The following is a 15087-nucleotide window of genomic DNA, read 5'->3' as shown; positions in this document are numbered from 1 at the left end:
GACAGGCGGCACCAGAACTAGGAATCCCCCATCTCTTAGCACCAGGTGAATTTGGACAACGAGGAAAGGCAAGAGTAGTGGGGACGTTTTAATCCTCTCCAGGATGGGTGTAGCCCGTTTTCATTCACAGAGCGTAATCTTCAAACTATTGCTCTACCGCAAAGGGATTTGCCCTCTTTGTGATGGGAGAACACTGGCATAAGCGAGGTTCCTCCGAAGGGGTGGGGTTAGGATGAAATGGGGGTGGACTCTGGCACTGACTCTAGGGTGTGTTAACGCATGTGCACGTAAAACAGAAACATACACACCCCTCCCATACTTTGGAGCACCAGGGACGAGACTTAGAAATGTACTTAGACCTTGGAGAAGGGAGGGGATGATGATAACTTACTGGAGAGGGAATCGAAGCTCCCCTGCGAACGCGGCCACTACCTGGGGAAGGGGGAGGGAAAGTTCCCCAAACTCTCAGACCCAGCTTAGGGGGTGGCAGTATGGGAAGGGGAGGAAGAGTTCGAAGGGCCAGTCGCTCCGGGGGAGGGGGGCACGCAACGCTCAGACAAGGTGGGGGAGGGGAGGAACACGGAACATTTAGACACAGCTGGCGGGTTGGGGGCGGAGTTCGAACCCTCTGATACCGCCTGGAAGCCCCGCACAGAACAGTGGGGGTGGGGGTGGGGGGGAAGGAGGAGAACAGCGAAAGTGTCCACAGCCTATACGGGAGCTGGGGTGTTGAGTCTGGGCCCCTCCTCCGTGCCCCCCATGTCTATCCCCCTCCCAGCCCCGATTTTTTTTTTTCCAGGTGGATTAGATTTCCAGCCGCTCGGAGAGGTCGGTGATTGGCACTTCTCTCCAGAGCAGCCGTCCCCGCCCCCTCCCCAGCCCTGCCTCCGGCCCCTGTTCTCCGGCCCCTCCCACCTGCATCCTCCTCCTCCTCCGTGGTGGAGTCGGTGCTCGTCTGGGTGGCGGGTAGTTCCCGCTCTGGCTCTATGCTCCTGCCTCGGGGTCTCATTCAGAAAAAAAAGAAGAAAAAAAAAGACTGGTGGGTAGGAGGGACGCTCGACTGGTGAGGGGGATCGGAGAGGCGGCGGCGGCGGCGGCGATCACGAAGAGTCCAGTAGGGAGGAGGCGAGAACTGCCGCGGCGCGTCCGGATCTGCTGCCTCCCGAGGCTCCAGGGCTGCGCTGGGAGGGAGGACGAGTTGCTCTGAGCCCGCTCTCTCGGGCTAGCGGCCCCGGGCCCTCTGCGGGCAGAGCGGGCTCCGCGGCGGCCGGCTTCCCTTTGTCCGGGCGGGCGTCGCTGGGGCGAGGGAAGCAAGCCGCAGGCTCGGGCGGCTGCAGGGGGCGGCGGCGGCTGGGTCCCCGGGGTCGCGCTCGGCTGGGTTCCTCCTTTCCACCCCCTTCCTGGGTAGTCGACGGCGGCGGCTCGCCCCAGCCCCAGCCCGTGCCCCCTGCTCGTATCCCGGCCGAGGCGATGCCGGACCAGATCTCCGTGTCGGAATTCGTGGCTGAGACCCATGAGGATTACAAAGCTCCCACCGCCTCCAGCTTCACCACCCGCACCACCCAGTGCCGGAATACGGTGGCGGCCATCGAGGAGGTAAGGCTGCCAGCTCTCCCTGAGCGGGCCGGGGTCCTCCTCCAGGGATGGCTGCGGCACGACCCCGGGCCGACCTGGGCGGCGGCGGCGGCGGCGGCGGCGCGGAAGCCCTTGGGAAGCCGTCTTCTTCCTCCTCCTCCCCTGTCTCCCTGCCTCCCTCCCGCGCGCTCCATTGGCGAGGCTTGGATGCGCTCTGGGGACCACGGCCCGCACCCCCCTCTCCCTCCCCTGCCTCCTACCAGCAGAGAGCCCTGCCTCGTCTTCCCCGCCCTTGAGTTCAGCTTTCCTACAAGAATAGCCTTCCCGCGTTTGTCCAGCTACAGAGTCCTGGTTTTGGACTCTTGAGACTCGGGTTCGAATCCTGGTCCTGCCGCTGTTTGATCTAGCATTCCCCTCTCCTCTTTCCCTCCCCCTTTGCACGTTTCCTGGTCTAAATTTCCTCCTCTGTAAGATGAGGGTGTAGCTTTGGATGATCTCTGAGCCCTGTTCCAGGGCTAAAATTCGGGACTCCCTGAGCTATGCAGAAACTGGAGTCCCCCCTGCCCCCACTCCCTCTTCCTCGCTTGGACGAGGGAAAAGTTTTTTTTTCTATTCAGAATCCAGAAGCAGCAGGGTTAATCCTGTAGGGAACAGAAGCTCTTTGTTCCCAGTGTAGGTTGGTCTTAGGAGATCTGTTATTGATTGTTGGCCTTTTAGTCTTCAAATATATATATACATATATATATATATATTTTTAAATCCCACTCCTCCTTACCCTTTGCTTTGTTTCCCCTTCGACCAACCCAACTTTTACCCCGAACAAAATCGATGTCTGGCAGTAAGGAACCTGTCTTCCTGTGCTGCTGCTTTTCCACCTTCTCGATCTTATGGAGACTTGCCTGAAGCTCTCTGGTCCGGAAGCTTTGGGTTTTTCCAGTGTCACTTTTTTAAAAAAAGGAACGATTCCCTAAACTTAACTTTATAACCTGCCTTCTGTTTTTCGTTTGCTCTATGGGTTAACCATCAAGAGTTAACAGCCTTGTGCTGGAGAACCCACTTTGGGTTTGCCATCCACTTTCACTGAGATGAATACCCTCCCCCATGACTTCTGAACTTTCCTTAGCTTCTCAGAATCTGGTTAGACAAGGACTGAGCTTCGAATGTAAACTCAGCAGATCAATATTGGACTGTGGGTTCCTTAAAATCATGAATTGGTTTTTGCATATTTCCAGCGCTGACCGGCATGTAATAGTAGCTGTTTAAACAAATGTTAGTTGTCTTACAGTGTCGTTTGTTAGAGGGGGCCATAAAAAACCTTTATAAAGGTTGTCTCTCTCTCTCTCTCTCTCTCTCTCTCTCTCTCTCTCTCTCTCTCTCTCTATATATATATATATATATATATATATATATATATATATATATATATATATATATATATATATATAAATACGAGGCAGTAGTTTAGGGAAAGAGGATCCTCAGATGTAATACTCAGAAAGTGAAAGACTGAGAAAAAGACCTTAGAAATCATCAGCTAGATTAACCTTCTCATGGGGGGGGGGGCGCCTGGCAGTGAGGGTTAAGTGACTTGCCCACGGTTGCACAGCTGGTAAGTGTCAAGTGTCTGAGTCCCGATTTGAACTCAGGTCCTCCTGAATCCAGGGCCGGTGCTTTATCCACTGTGCCATCTAGATGTCCCCTTTAACCCTCTCATTTTGCAGGTGAGTGAAGCATACACTCTGAATGGGGAAATGACTTCCCAAGGTCACCCAAGAAGTTAAGCAGAGTTCATGGCTGAACTCCATGCAGTCCTGGTCTTCTGGTTCTAGAGCCAGTGATCTGTAATTACTTTTTACATTCTGGATCACCAATAACCTGTTTTACCTAACAGGAGTCCCTTAGAAACCATACTGCCTTTCCACCTTAGTAAGTACAGAATGAAGCTGCCAAATTGGTTATGGTGTTGTAGTTGATGGTCCTAAGGAGCTTTGAAGAGCTCCTTACTGCAGTTACTGACCTAATAACAAAATACAAAAAGGGAGAAAAGTTTTAGACCTGACTTAGCTAACTTGCTGACTGGTCAGGGTTAGATTATAACTAGGACAGGCTACTTCTCGATTTTTGTTTATTTATTCAACTAGTTTAATTCCCAGTCACACAAAGACTGGGTGACCTCAAATTCTTCGCTTGGTTTTAAGGGATTAAAACTTAATCCTTTTGATTGGATACCTGAAAGCCCAAACATTAAAAGATATAATAACATAGCAATAGGTGGAGGTTAAAACTGCACTAAGACTTTGGTGACATCCTTTATAGGAATATTGAATCATCTTGGAAACTCCACTTATTGGTAAGTTACTATAGCTTTAATGTTTTGACTACTAGGTAGTTTAGTAAAATTTAGTGGAGTAATAGTAGTTGCCAAACAGTCTTTAAGTACCCTCATTAATCCTTCCAGTCTCTTGAGCAAGCCATCTGTGTAGCTGGTGACCAAGTGAAGAAACCCAGCAATGATTTACTTAAATGTAGTGGAGTATTTTGCTTTTTTTCACCTGAGGCAATTTTTGCCTGTTCAAATAAAAGGCAAAAAAACCCCACTGAAGGCATTTGGAATCTTGATAGGAAGCATATTTAGATAGACATTTTGTATAGAACTGCATATTTGATTCTCAAAGGTCATTCAATATTCATATCCATCCTGTCCCAAAAGTCTCAGTGCAGTTTAAACAATTAAAGCTTAAAACTTCACTGAGATTTTTGGGACACCCTGGATAGGAATATTGAATCAATATCTTGGAAACTCCTTATTGGCATATTGCTATAGCTTTAATGTTTTGGCTTGCAGGTATTTTAGAAAAGTTAGTGGAATAATAGTCCTTAAGTACCCTTATTAATTCCTCTAGCCTCTTGGGCAAGCTTTCTAGAGTTAGTGACTAAGTGGAGAAACCCAGCAGTGATTTATTTAAATGAAGTAGTACATTTTTCTTTTTCTAAATTGAGGCAATTTTTGCCTATTTAAGTAAAAAAAAAATCCACCAAAGATGTTTGGTATTCTGATGGGAAACATATTTAGATGAACTTTTTGTATGGAACTGCATATTTGAATTTAAAAGGTCATCGGAACCTCAAAGGTAATCTAGTCCAGTTCTCCCCCCCCCCAGTCATTTATAATTTATAAAATTATAAATTAGGAAACTGAGGTCCAGATGAATTCAGAAACTTGCCCCCAAATCATATGATCACTTACTGTCAGAGCCTTCACTAGAGGAATGTTCATTTTATTTTTTGAAGTTCAGACTTAAAAATTTCATCAGCAAAGGAACTCAGTGTATTAACTCTCTTCACTTGTAATTTATAGAGAGCACTGTCTGTGTCATTGAGAGATTAAGTGGCTTGCCTATAGTCACAAGGTCTTTCTGTCAGAGGTAGGCTTTGAACCCAGATTCTCCTGGCTCCAAGGCCAGCCCTCAGTCTCCTCCACCATGCCACCTCTCTTTCAAAATGTCATAGAGCCAGTGCTAGAAGGGACCTCTGAAGCCTTCTAGTCAAACCCTCTCTTATTTAACATATGAAGAAACTGCTACTCAGGGATGTTAAGTAACTTGTCCAGAGTTAAACAGGTGAGATTTGAACCCAGGCCTTTGAGTTCAGAGCCAGGGTTCCTTCCACTGTACTAGGCTACTACTATCTTTCCCTCTAAATCTTCCCGTCTCTCCTACCTTTGATATTGATGTAGAGGGAAACACCATCCTCCCAGTGCTTCGGGCTTCTCCTAGCCTAAGAGCTACATCCTGGACTCCTCACTGTATCTCACCTCCCATAGCCAGTCTATTGCCAAGGACTGCCAATTTTACCGTAGCAACATGACATCTCTCAAATATACTCCCTTCTCTCCTCTGACCCAGCCACCACTCTAGAACAAATCCTCGTTGCCTTATGCCTGGACTGTTGTAGTACCCTACTGGTAGGTTTGCCACACTCCATTCAGCCACTAAAGTGATTTTCCTAAAGCACAGGTCTAACCATGTCTCCTCCTTATTTAGTAAACTTCAGTGGCTCCCTGGTGCCTCCAGGATCAAATACAAATACTCTGGCTTTCAAAGCTCTTTATAACCTAGTCCCCTCCTACCTTTCCAGTTTTCTTATGCTTTACTCTCTGACACATATTCTTTATTTATTGTTATTATTATTATTTATTTATTTTGGCAGAGCAATGAGAATTAAGTGACTTGCCCAGGGTCACACATCTAGTACGTGTCAAGTGTCTGAGGCTGGATTTGAACTCAAGTCTTCTTGAATCTAGGGCTTTATCCACTGTGCCACCTAGCTGCCCACCCCACCCCCCTTCTTGATTTTAATGCCTCTTTTTGTATCCCAGTTCTTAACACAGTGCTTGGTACATAGGAGGAACTTAATAAATGTTTGTTGATTGCTTCCCTTTCCTTAAGCTTTTGAAAAATGTGTCTTTAAATTTATAACTCTTTCTTTTCCCTCATCCTCCCCACCACTCTCCATAACTATAGTTCACTTTGGAAAGTCAGTGCAGTAAGCATTGTCATTAAATTTGATATACCCCTGTCTGATTAATTTCAGTTCAACAGTTAAAACATCTTAAAATCCAAAGCTTACTTTGAGGCATGGGTAGGAGATTACCTCTAATCTCAGCAATCAGTTGATTACAAAGCTACTGGATTTTAGCAAAAAAAAATTATTAAACTAAAAGCTTGCTCTATATTTCTTGCTTTGTGTCATTTAAATATAATAATTGCTTATGCTTATTGGTGCAGAGGCAGGGAAGTCCTCCTTCCAAAACTAATTAGTCTTAGCTCACTTAAGCGAATCCAATATATGAAAGACTGAATTTTTACCAAACATAATGTATTGTTTTTGCAAAAGGATCCTCATTAGGGATTTTCTTACAATGCCTGGTTCTTACTAAACTAGATGCCAGCAGCCCTTGTTCTGTTGCTCACTAGCTGTGTGACTTGTGGGCAAGTGACTTGCTCTCTCTGAAGCCCCATTTCCTTATCTGTAAAATAGGAATAAAAAAAGGCCTATTTGACTTTGCTCCCAGCATTGTTTGAGAGGATTAAATAACATTGGGACCTTTTAAAAAACCCCAAGTCACTACAGAAAGGTAAGTAATTATTTAAGGAATGTCATTTGTCTAGAAAATATCTTTCTCAAGTTCGTTTAAAAGATGGTTACCTGTAAACAAATCTGCTTCACAAACTGTGGTGCTGTGGAAAGATTGCCATATTTGCTGTCAGAGGACCTGGGATCTAATCTGTCACTACCTCTATGACCTTATGCAAATCCTTAATCTTACTGGGGCTCAGTTTCTTCATCTGTAAAAAGAAAGACTTTGACTAGACCTCTGAAATCCATTTTTCAATCTATTATTGTTTAATTTGGGATTTCAACTCCTTCTGAGTGCATCTTTTGCAAAGTGAGGTATATCTGTTCTGCCTTTTACAAATTTAGTTTTTAAGTTGGGAAAAGGCAAGTGTGTTGTCATATTTTTTTAGACTTTTAGGAAGAATAAAGTCTCGGCTCTTGGTCCAAGATCTAAAGAAATGACTTGCAAAATCAGTAATCTAGTTGTAAACAGATTAATTCTTGTGGATCACTTATTTCTAGTGCAAGTTCTAGATGCTCAAGTCATATTAGAGCTGAAAGTGTGCCATTTCTGTTTTTAAATTTGTACCTTGAAGAACACTGAATTCATTAAACTCCTGATGCAGTTGCTTGGCACTAGGAAACTAATGTGTGCTCCAGGGGACTCTCGATTTAAAAAATAAATAAATAAACCCAACCAGAGAATATATTAGAGTTACTTCACAGTTTGCTAATAAAAGCTAAAGGAGCCATAGATCAGGATAGTTGATGATTCCTACTTGTATAGAACTACTGAGAATTTATTAGGCCTCAGAATTTGTTTTGTTTTAACCACCTCATTTCAACTGCTGGAGAGAGAGAGAGAGAGAGAGAGAGGGAGAGAGAGAGGGAGGGAGAGAGAGAAAGAGAAAGGGGGGGAGAGAGAGAGAGAAAGAGAAAGGGGGGGAGAGAGAGAGAGAGAGGAGAGAGAATAGAGAGAGAGTGAGAGGGGACAGACAGAGACAGAGACCAAGACCGATAGTGAGAGAGAGAGAGAGAGAGAGAGAGAGAGAGATGGAGACTGAGTGAGAGAATTTCAAATTTCATTCGGCTTGAAACATTTCTTTCCTTGGGTGGAACATTCTTTCTATTTGTTTTTAAGGTGTTTAGGAGAGACTGCAGAATTAGTAATCAACAATATGCTTTTTTTTTTTAGCTTATTTTTTTTATTTTTTATTTTAACAATATGCTTTTTAAAAAAAGAGATTAATAGAAAAAGTAGATAATGGAATTAATTGAGTACTTAATTTGGGGGACATATTAGTCATGTCATGAATAAGCATTTGTAGAATTCTCATTGTTTTCTATTGCCCAGAACTTTGCCTACTTTTAAGTAGTAATGTTTTCTTTTTTAAAGTGGTGGAGAAATCTTTAGAGTTTAGGTAGTTGAAATAGTTTGAAAATTAATGTTTCCCTTAAAAAACCCCTCTAGTTCATTCTGCCTTAAGGATTTTTATTCCTAGATATGTAGCTTTTTATAAAAATGATGATGACTCTTAAATATTAAAATTTAATCCACTTCCTTCCAGAGCCATCATTCTCTAATACGTTGCCTTTCGTTGCCCTGGAAATCATGTTGCCGACACAAACAGAGGGTTATAACTGTAGGAAAGGAACTAGCAGCTGCGGTTCCTAAACTCCCATGGGCCAAACTGTCCTTGGGGTTTGGTTCATCTCTTCCATGTTTTAGTGGGAACCACATACACATGTTTCCTAGGGCAGAGTGTTACTCTTAAAATTGATCATTTGAATTGTTTAAAAAATAATACTTACACCCAAAACACTTAATAGACCCTGACTCAATTCACTCTAATCCATTTTCCACACCAATTCCTGAGTAAATCTTCCTAGTTAACTCCTGTGATCACCTCATTCCTCTACCCAGAAACCATCAGTGGCTCCCCATTGTTTCCTAAATAAAATCTGAAACCCTGTTGCTAGTATTCAAGGCCCTCCTGAATCTGGCATTAACCTATCTGTATAGTTTTATCTTAATACCATTCATTTCCTAGATTCTAGCCAAACTCAGCTACTTTCACCTTCCATTCTTGTTCTTTTTCTGCTCTATTCCTTTCATGCCTTTTCTATTTTTATTTTTATTTTTTTTGTGCAGGGCAATGGAGGTTAAGTGACTTGCCCAGGGTCACACAGCTAGTGAGTGTTAAGTATCTGAGGCTGGATTTGAACTCAGGTACTCCTGACTCCAGGGCCGGTGCTCTATCCACTGCGCCACCTAGCTGCCCCTATTTTTATTTTTTTTTTTTGTGCAGGTCAGTGGGGGTTAAGTGACTTGCCCAGGGTCACACAGCTAGTAAGTGTCAAATGTGAAGCTGGATTTGAACTCGGGTCCTCTTGAATCCAAGGCCAGTGCTTTATCCACTATGCTACCTAGCTGCCCCCTTTCATGCCTTTTCTAAAACCAACTCCTTTGCTTAAAGTTGACTTTATGCTGGACTCTCCTTTCCATCTTTCAGCAGCTACCTCCTCCATGAAGCTTTCTTTGGCCCTTTCAGGAGAAAGTTTCCTTTGGAAATTTTTTGTCAGATTTTGCCTGACTGTCCTCTACAGAGCTTTTTTTCTTCTTTACTCATTAATCATCCCTATCCTCACTCCCATGTGTGGGTATATCTCCAGAACTCTGTCCTGAGCTCCTTTATCTTTGTATATGTTTTCTCTCTTGGTGATGTCATCAGTTCTTACTGATTGAACCAACATTTCTTTGCAGATGTCTCCTAAATCTCCATCCCTCATAATCCTCTTGAGCCCTAGTCCTATATTTTTAACTGCCTGCTTGACATCTCCATGGACATCTATCTCAAACTCAATATGTCCCCAAACAGAACTCATCTTTACCCCCAAACCCATTCCTTTCCTAGTTTACCTATTTTTGTCAAGAACACTACCATTTTTTTTTTAACCCAAGCTTTTAGCCTAAAAGTTACTCTTCTACTTTTTACTTAGTCACCTCTTTCCCCATACAAATTGCCAACCGGGCAACTAGTCTAGGTGCTCATCACCTCCCCTCTGGACTATTGGTCACCTTTCATGCAATCTCTACCCTCTCCAATCTATTCTCCACACAGTTGCTAAATTGATATTCCTAAAGCACAGGTCTGATTATGTTACTCTTCTGATCAAGAACCTTTAATGTCTCCCTATTGCCTTTAGTTTTAAAACTCAAACTCCTCCATTTGATATTTAAATCCCACTAGCCTTGGAATCAGGAAGATCTGAGTTCAAAATCCGACTTCAGACACTTACTAGTTTTGTGACTGTAACCTTGGGCAAGTCAACCCTTATTTGACTCAGTCTATCTGATGTAAAATGAGGGCATGATGAAGAAAGAAATGGCAAATCACTACACTATATTTGTCAAGAAAACCCCATTGACAAAAGTTGAATACAAATGAATGACTGAACAACCACAACAATAATATAGCTCTCACTTATCTTTTTAGGCTGATGAAATATTATTATGCTCTCTTACATGCTTTGTCCTCCAGCCAAACTGGCCTACTCGATGTTCACTGTACATGACATTCTATCTCCCACCATCTGTCTTTGCACAGGCTGTTTCCCCCTATATAAAGTGATATCTTTGAACCCCTTGCTCCCATCAAGGCACAGCTCAATGTCAACTACAAGATTACAGAAGTTTAGCACTTCCTCACCCTATCACTGTGTATTGTTTCTTTGTATATGATCTGCTTATTTATCTATGAATGTGTTATTTCCCAGAACAATATTGGTTCCTTTGGGGCAGAAACTATTGCTTAGGTATTTTTAATTTCTAGTGCCTAGCCCAATGCCTAGCACATAGACATAATAAGTGTTTGTTGGTTGGTTGATTGCCTTCATCATACTGTGCTGTCTTTTCCTGTCTGTATGTGTGCATCTGGTAGTATTGGAAGGGACCTTAGACACTGTTGAGCAGAGCCCATGCCTAAGTGAGAAATCTCTTAGGCGATATCGCCAGCAAGTGATCAAAGGTCTTTCCAATCTCCACTTGTAAATGTCTAGTGAGGGCAATCACCTCGTTCCCAAGGCAGCCCATTCCTGCTTTTGGACAAATCTAATTTCCTCACATCAAGTTAAGACTGCCTTTTCAAAGCTCCTACCCATTGCTCCTATTTAGACCTTCTTAAGACAGAGTAGAACAAGACTATTGCCTCTTCACATGACAACCCTTCAATAGAGGAAGGAAGCTTTCATATCCCTTCTAAGTCTTCTCTAAGCTAAACATCCCTAGTTCCTTCCATAGATGCTTTTATGATGTGGTTTCTCATTCTTTCATCATTCTAGTGACCTTCCTTAAGAGAAGCTTTGGTTTGTCAGTGTCTTTCCTAAATTGTAGTGCTTAGAACTGAACGGTTTTTCAAATAGGATTATCTTCTTTGTTTGGACATTGCTTCTCATAATGCAGCCTCATATTTCTTTTTTTTTTTTCATTTTTCATTTTTGTGGGGCAATGAGGGTTAAGTGACTTGCCCAAGGTCACACAGCTAGTGTCAAGTGTCTGAGGCTGGATTTGAACTCGGGTCCTCCTGAATCCAAGGCCAGTGCTTTATCCACTGAGCCACCTAGCTGCCCCCATATTTCATTTTTTAACTGTATTGTCACACTTTGGATTCATTTTGAATTTGCAGTTCAGTAGAACCCCAAAATTATTTTCGCATGAACTTTTTAGACATGCCAATTTCATTCTACCTTTGCTTGGTAAAATTTATATTTTTAGATTATGTTTTTATTCATATATAATATACTTATTCCTATTAAAATATCTTATTTTATTCAATCCATTGTTGTAGCCTGTCAGAATCTTTTTGAGTCATGACATTCTCTGTCAGTGGTTATATATACCTCTTAGCTTCTTATCATTGCCAATTTGACAAACCATGTTGTCTGTTCCTTTAGCCAAATCAGTAATTAAAAAGGTAAACAGCATTAGATCCCAGGAGAGATCTCTGGAACACTCAGACATCTAACCAAATTGATATTGGCCTGGGCTAATGACAGGTCTTTAGATGGTAAGCTTCTTGAGGACGAGAATATGCCAGTCTTTTATCCTTAGAATCCTTGGATTAAGAGCTGGAAGCGATCTTAGAGAACATCTAGTTCATTTTTACAGATAAGGAAAGAGGCTCAGAGTGGGGAACCATAGGATCATAGACTTGGAACTGGAAGGGAGGCAGTTTCCACCCTATGCTTGTACAGTTAAAGAATCTAAGTCTCAAAAAAGATAAGCGATTTTCTCAAAGTCACAAAAGTGGTAAGTGGCAGGATTTCAACAGAGTAGATATTCTTTTCGCTTTACCACAATGCCTTCTGGTGAGAGGCATTCGGGTTAGGCATTGGGGTTTAGTGGCTAGAGAGCTGGCCTCTGTACCAGGAAGATCTGGGGTTAAGTCCTTTCTCTGAACCATACAGTCTGTGTGGCCCAGGACAAGTCATTTAACTTTGTTGTGCTCTAGGCAACTTTTTTTGGCCGGGCAATGAGAGTTGCCTTGCCCAGGGTCACACAGCTAGTAAGTCTCAAGTATCCGAGGCAGGATTTGAACTTAGGTCCTCCTGAACCCAGGGTTGGTGCTTTATCCACTGCACCCACCTAGCTGCCCTCTCTAGGCAACTCTCCAAGTTGCTGTGAAGGTGCTTTACTCAACCTGGGAGTTCTTTTACATCAGTGAATTCACAGGCCTGGTTCCTGTCCTTACCTCGCAGAGGTAGCAAATAGCCAAGTTAGGATTTTAACCAAGGTCCTTTGACACCAAAGCCAGTGCTCTTTCCACTCCACTGCATTGCTTCGTATCCTCTGAACCTAGCACAGTGTCACAAAGTAGGCAGTAAACATGTGTGTTGAATTGTTGAATTCTTTCCCTAGTGCATCAGTGTTCCCAATGAATCTGAAAAAACAAGTAACTTCTATTGAACAAAGCCACCTCTTGATTGCTTCATCTGAAAGGCTAGCGTGACTTTTGAGGGAGATTTCCTTCTTTGAGGTTCTTTCTCTGTGCTTTTCCCTTTGTGAATTTTTGTTCTCCTTTTTCTTTGTGATATTCACATCAGACTCCAGAAGTGCCAGTCATATATCTAAGGCTGTATGGTGACTATGAAAAGGCACCAGGCCCTGCTACTTACCCAGCCTTCCCTGGATCCCAGCAGAAGGTTCTAGTCACTGTGGAGCCACCAATGTCTCTTACCATCCCAGGCTCCAGTTGCTTCATAATCAGTTTATGGGGCAGGAGAATGACTGCAGAAGCTGAGGCCAGTTCTGCCTAGTGCCTGTTAATAGGAATGACTGTTCCAACTTGATGCTGGATTCTATCCTATAGTGGTTGAGGGGATTTGACTGGGGCTGCCATATGCCAAATGTGACACCACAAGTGATATATGGGAGCTTTGTTTGAGACACCAGTAGGAGTTGGTCTGGACATACACTATACCTGGTAGCTCTCCCAATTTAAACTCTCTAAAGCCATTTTATTAAGACATCTGCTAGACTCCAACTTCCATAATAAAGCTGTAGGTGATTCAGAAACAGGGATCAAATTCACCTTTCTACTGTTCCACAATACGGACTCTCTGTCTTTCCTTGTGCATCATATATGGTATTTTCCCTTCAAATGAACTCTGTTTATCCATATTATTTTGTTGTAATGGAATTTTACTGTGCCCAAAACGGTTGGGAATAAATGAGCAACAGGTAAGAGGTTTCACTGAGATGTTTATTATAGTGGTATTTACTGTAAGCAGAGGTCCTAAGCCTTTTTTCGTGTCATGGATTCTTTTGGAAGTCTGATGGAGTCTATGGACCTTTTTTCCGCCTCCCCAGAATCATTTTTGATGTGTTTTTTGGAGTGGGGGAAGGGACAGGGAGACTGTGTCTCCCTATCTTACTGAGGCTAGAAGTGTAGTGGTCAGGGGCAGCTAGGTGGTGCAGTGGATAAAGCACCAGCCCTGGATTCAGGAGGACATGAGTTCAAATTCGGCCTCAGACATTTGACACTTGGTAGCTGTGTGACCCTGGGCAAGTCACTTAACCCCCATAGCCCTGCAAAAAAAAAGAAGTACAGTGGTCATTCATGCGACCAATCCCAAATCTGGTTCACATTGAAGCATTAATCTATTGCATTTTTCTGACCTAAGCCCATCCTTAGACAGCCTAGTGGCTCCTCCTCTTCCTGGGTGCTCATTGATTTGAGGATAGACAGCGTGGATGGCAGATCAGCTTTAGCCCTATTGCAACTCAGATCTCTCAAACTCAATTCATGAGCCTCAACATTCCCAGCAGTGGGGACTACAGGCTTATGCCACAATACTTGACTAATATTTTATTTATGTTTTTAACATCATTTTTTTTTAAGTTTTGAGTTCCAAATTTTATTCTTCCCTCCCTGAGACAGTAAGCAATCAGATATAGGTTATACATATACAATCATATAAAACATTTCCATATTAATCATTTTGTACAAGAAGACTTGAAAAAAAGAATGAAAGAAAGAAAGAAAGTGAAAAATAACATGCTTCAGTCTGTATTAAAAAATATCAGTTCTTTCTCTGGAGGCAGAAATAGTATGCTTTATCATTAGTCCTTTGGGATTGTATTGGAAATACTTTTTAAATGAATAATACAATGTTTAAGATTACAAGGAAACTAATTATATTGAAATAGTTATCAAAATATCAACAACAACAATAAAAAAAAACCAAACACAGTAGCTCATGGACTCCAGGTTAAGAACTTTTACTGTGAAGAAACTTGACTTATATTGTGGTGTTAGGCTAATTGCTGCACTTTCTCAGTGTTCACTTTGTGTGCATCTGCCTAGGTATTGTTTTAGGTAATAATGACATATTTATATGGCACTTTATGGTTACTGAGTACTCAACATGTATTATCTCAATTGATCCATGCAGTAGCCCTGTGAGGTAGGCAATAAGAGTTTGATTAGTCTCACTCTGTGGATGAGGAAACAGCTTTAGATAGATAAAGTAATTTGGCCAGGTTCCTCAGAGGAAGGAGAGAACAATTTTAATAGATTCTTTAGGGCATCAGTTGCTCTTTGGAAGTCATTATTGGCTTTTTGTGGTGGTTGAAGGCGAAAGAAGCAGTGGTATGGTAGAATGAGCTTTATATTGAGAGGAGAGGTGGCAATTTCAAATCCTAGCTCTCTTACTGTGTTGTCTTGGAAATCACACTAGATGTTTTCTGCAAAAAAAGAAGGTTGGGACAGGGAGTATCTAAGTCCCCTTTCAATCTTATTCTATAAGAATAAGATTCCAAAGGATTCTTTTTTGTCATTAAGCCTCACAATGCTCCTCTGGTCATAGGTTCTGTACCTTGGAGATTTTAGGAGA

The 15087-nt window shown here is 42.6% G+C and overlaps 1 protein-coding gene across 4 annotated transcripts in view; it reads left to right on the top strand.

Annotated features, from left to right (window-relative positions):
- The first annotated feature begins 1053 nt into the window (after positions 1-1053).
- Positions 1054-15087, top strand: part of ASAP2 (ArfGAP with SH3 domain, ankyrin repeat and PH domain 2) — a 290308-nt gene continuing 276274 nt past the window's right edge. For 3 of the 4 annotated variants that reach the window (XM_043983863.1, XM_043983858.1, XM_043983859.1), the window contains exon 1: positions 1324-1596. In XM_043983863.1, coding sequence (XP_043839798.1) covers positions 1471-1596 — 126 coding nt within the window. In that variant the 5' untranslated portion in view covers positions 1324-1470. Of the gene's footprint in view, positions 1597-15087 lie in introns of all 4 variants that reach the window. The other variant, XM_043983860.1, reaches the window with a different exon arrangement.

The sequence above is a fragment of the Dromiciops gliroides genome, chromosome 2, assembly GCF_019393635.1.
Source record: "Dromiciops gliroides isolate mDroGli1 chromosome 2, mDroGli1.pri, whole genome shotgun sequence".
In the NCBI taxonomy this organism is placed as follows: domain Eukaryota; kingdom Metazoa; phylum Chordata; class Mammalia; order Microbiotheria; family Microbiotheriidae; genus Dromiciops; species Dromiciops gliroides.
This window is presented reverse-complemented; position numbering and strand designations above follow the sequence as displayed.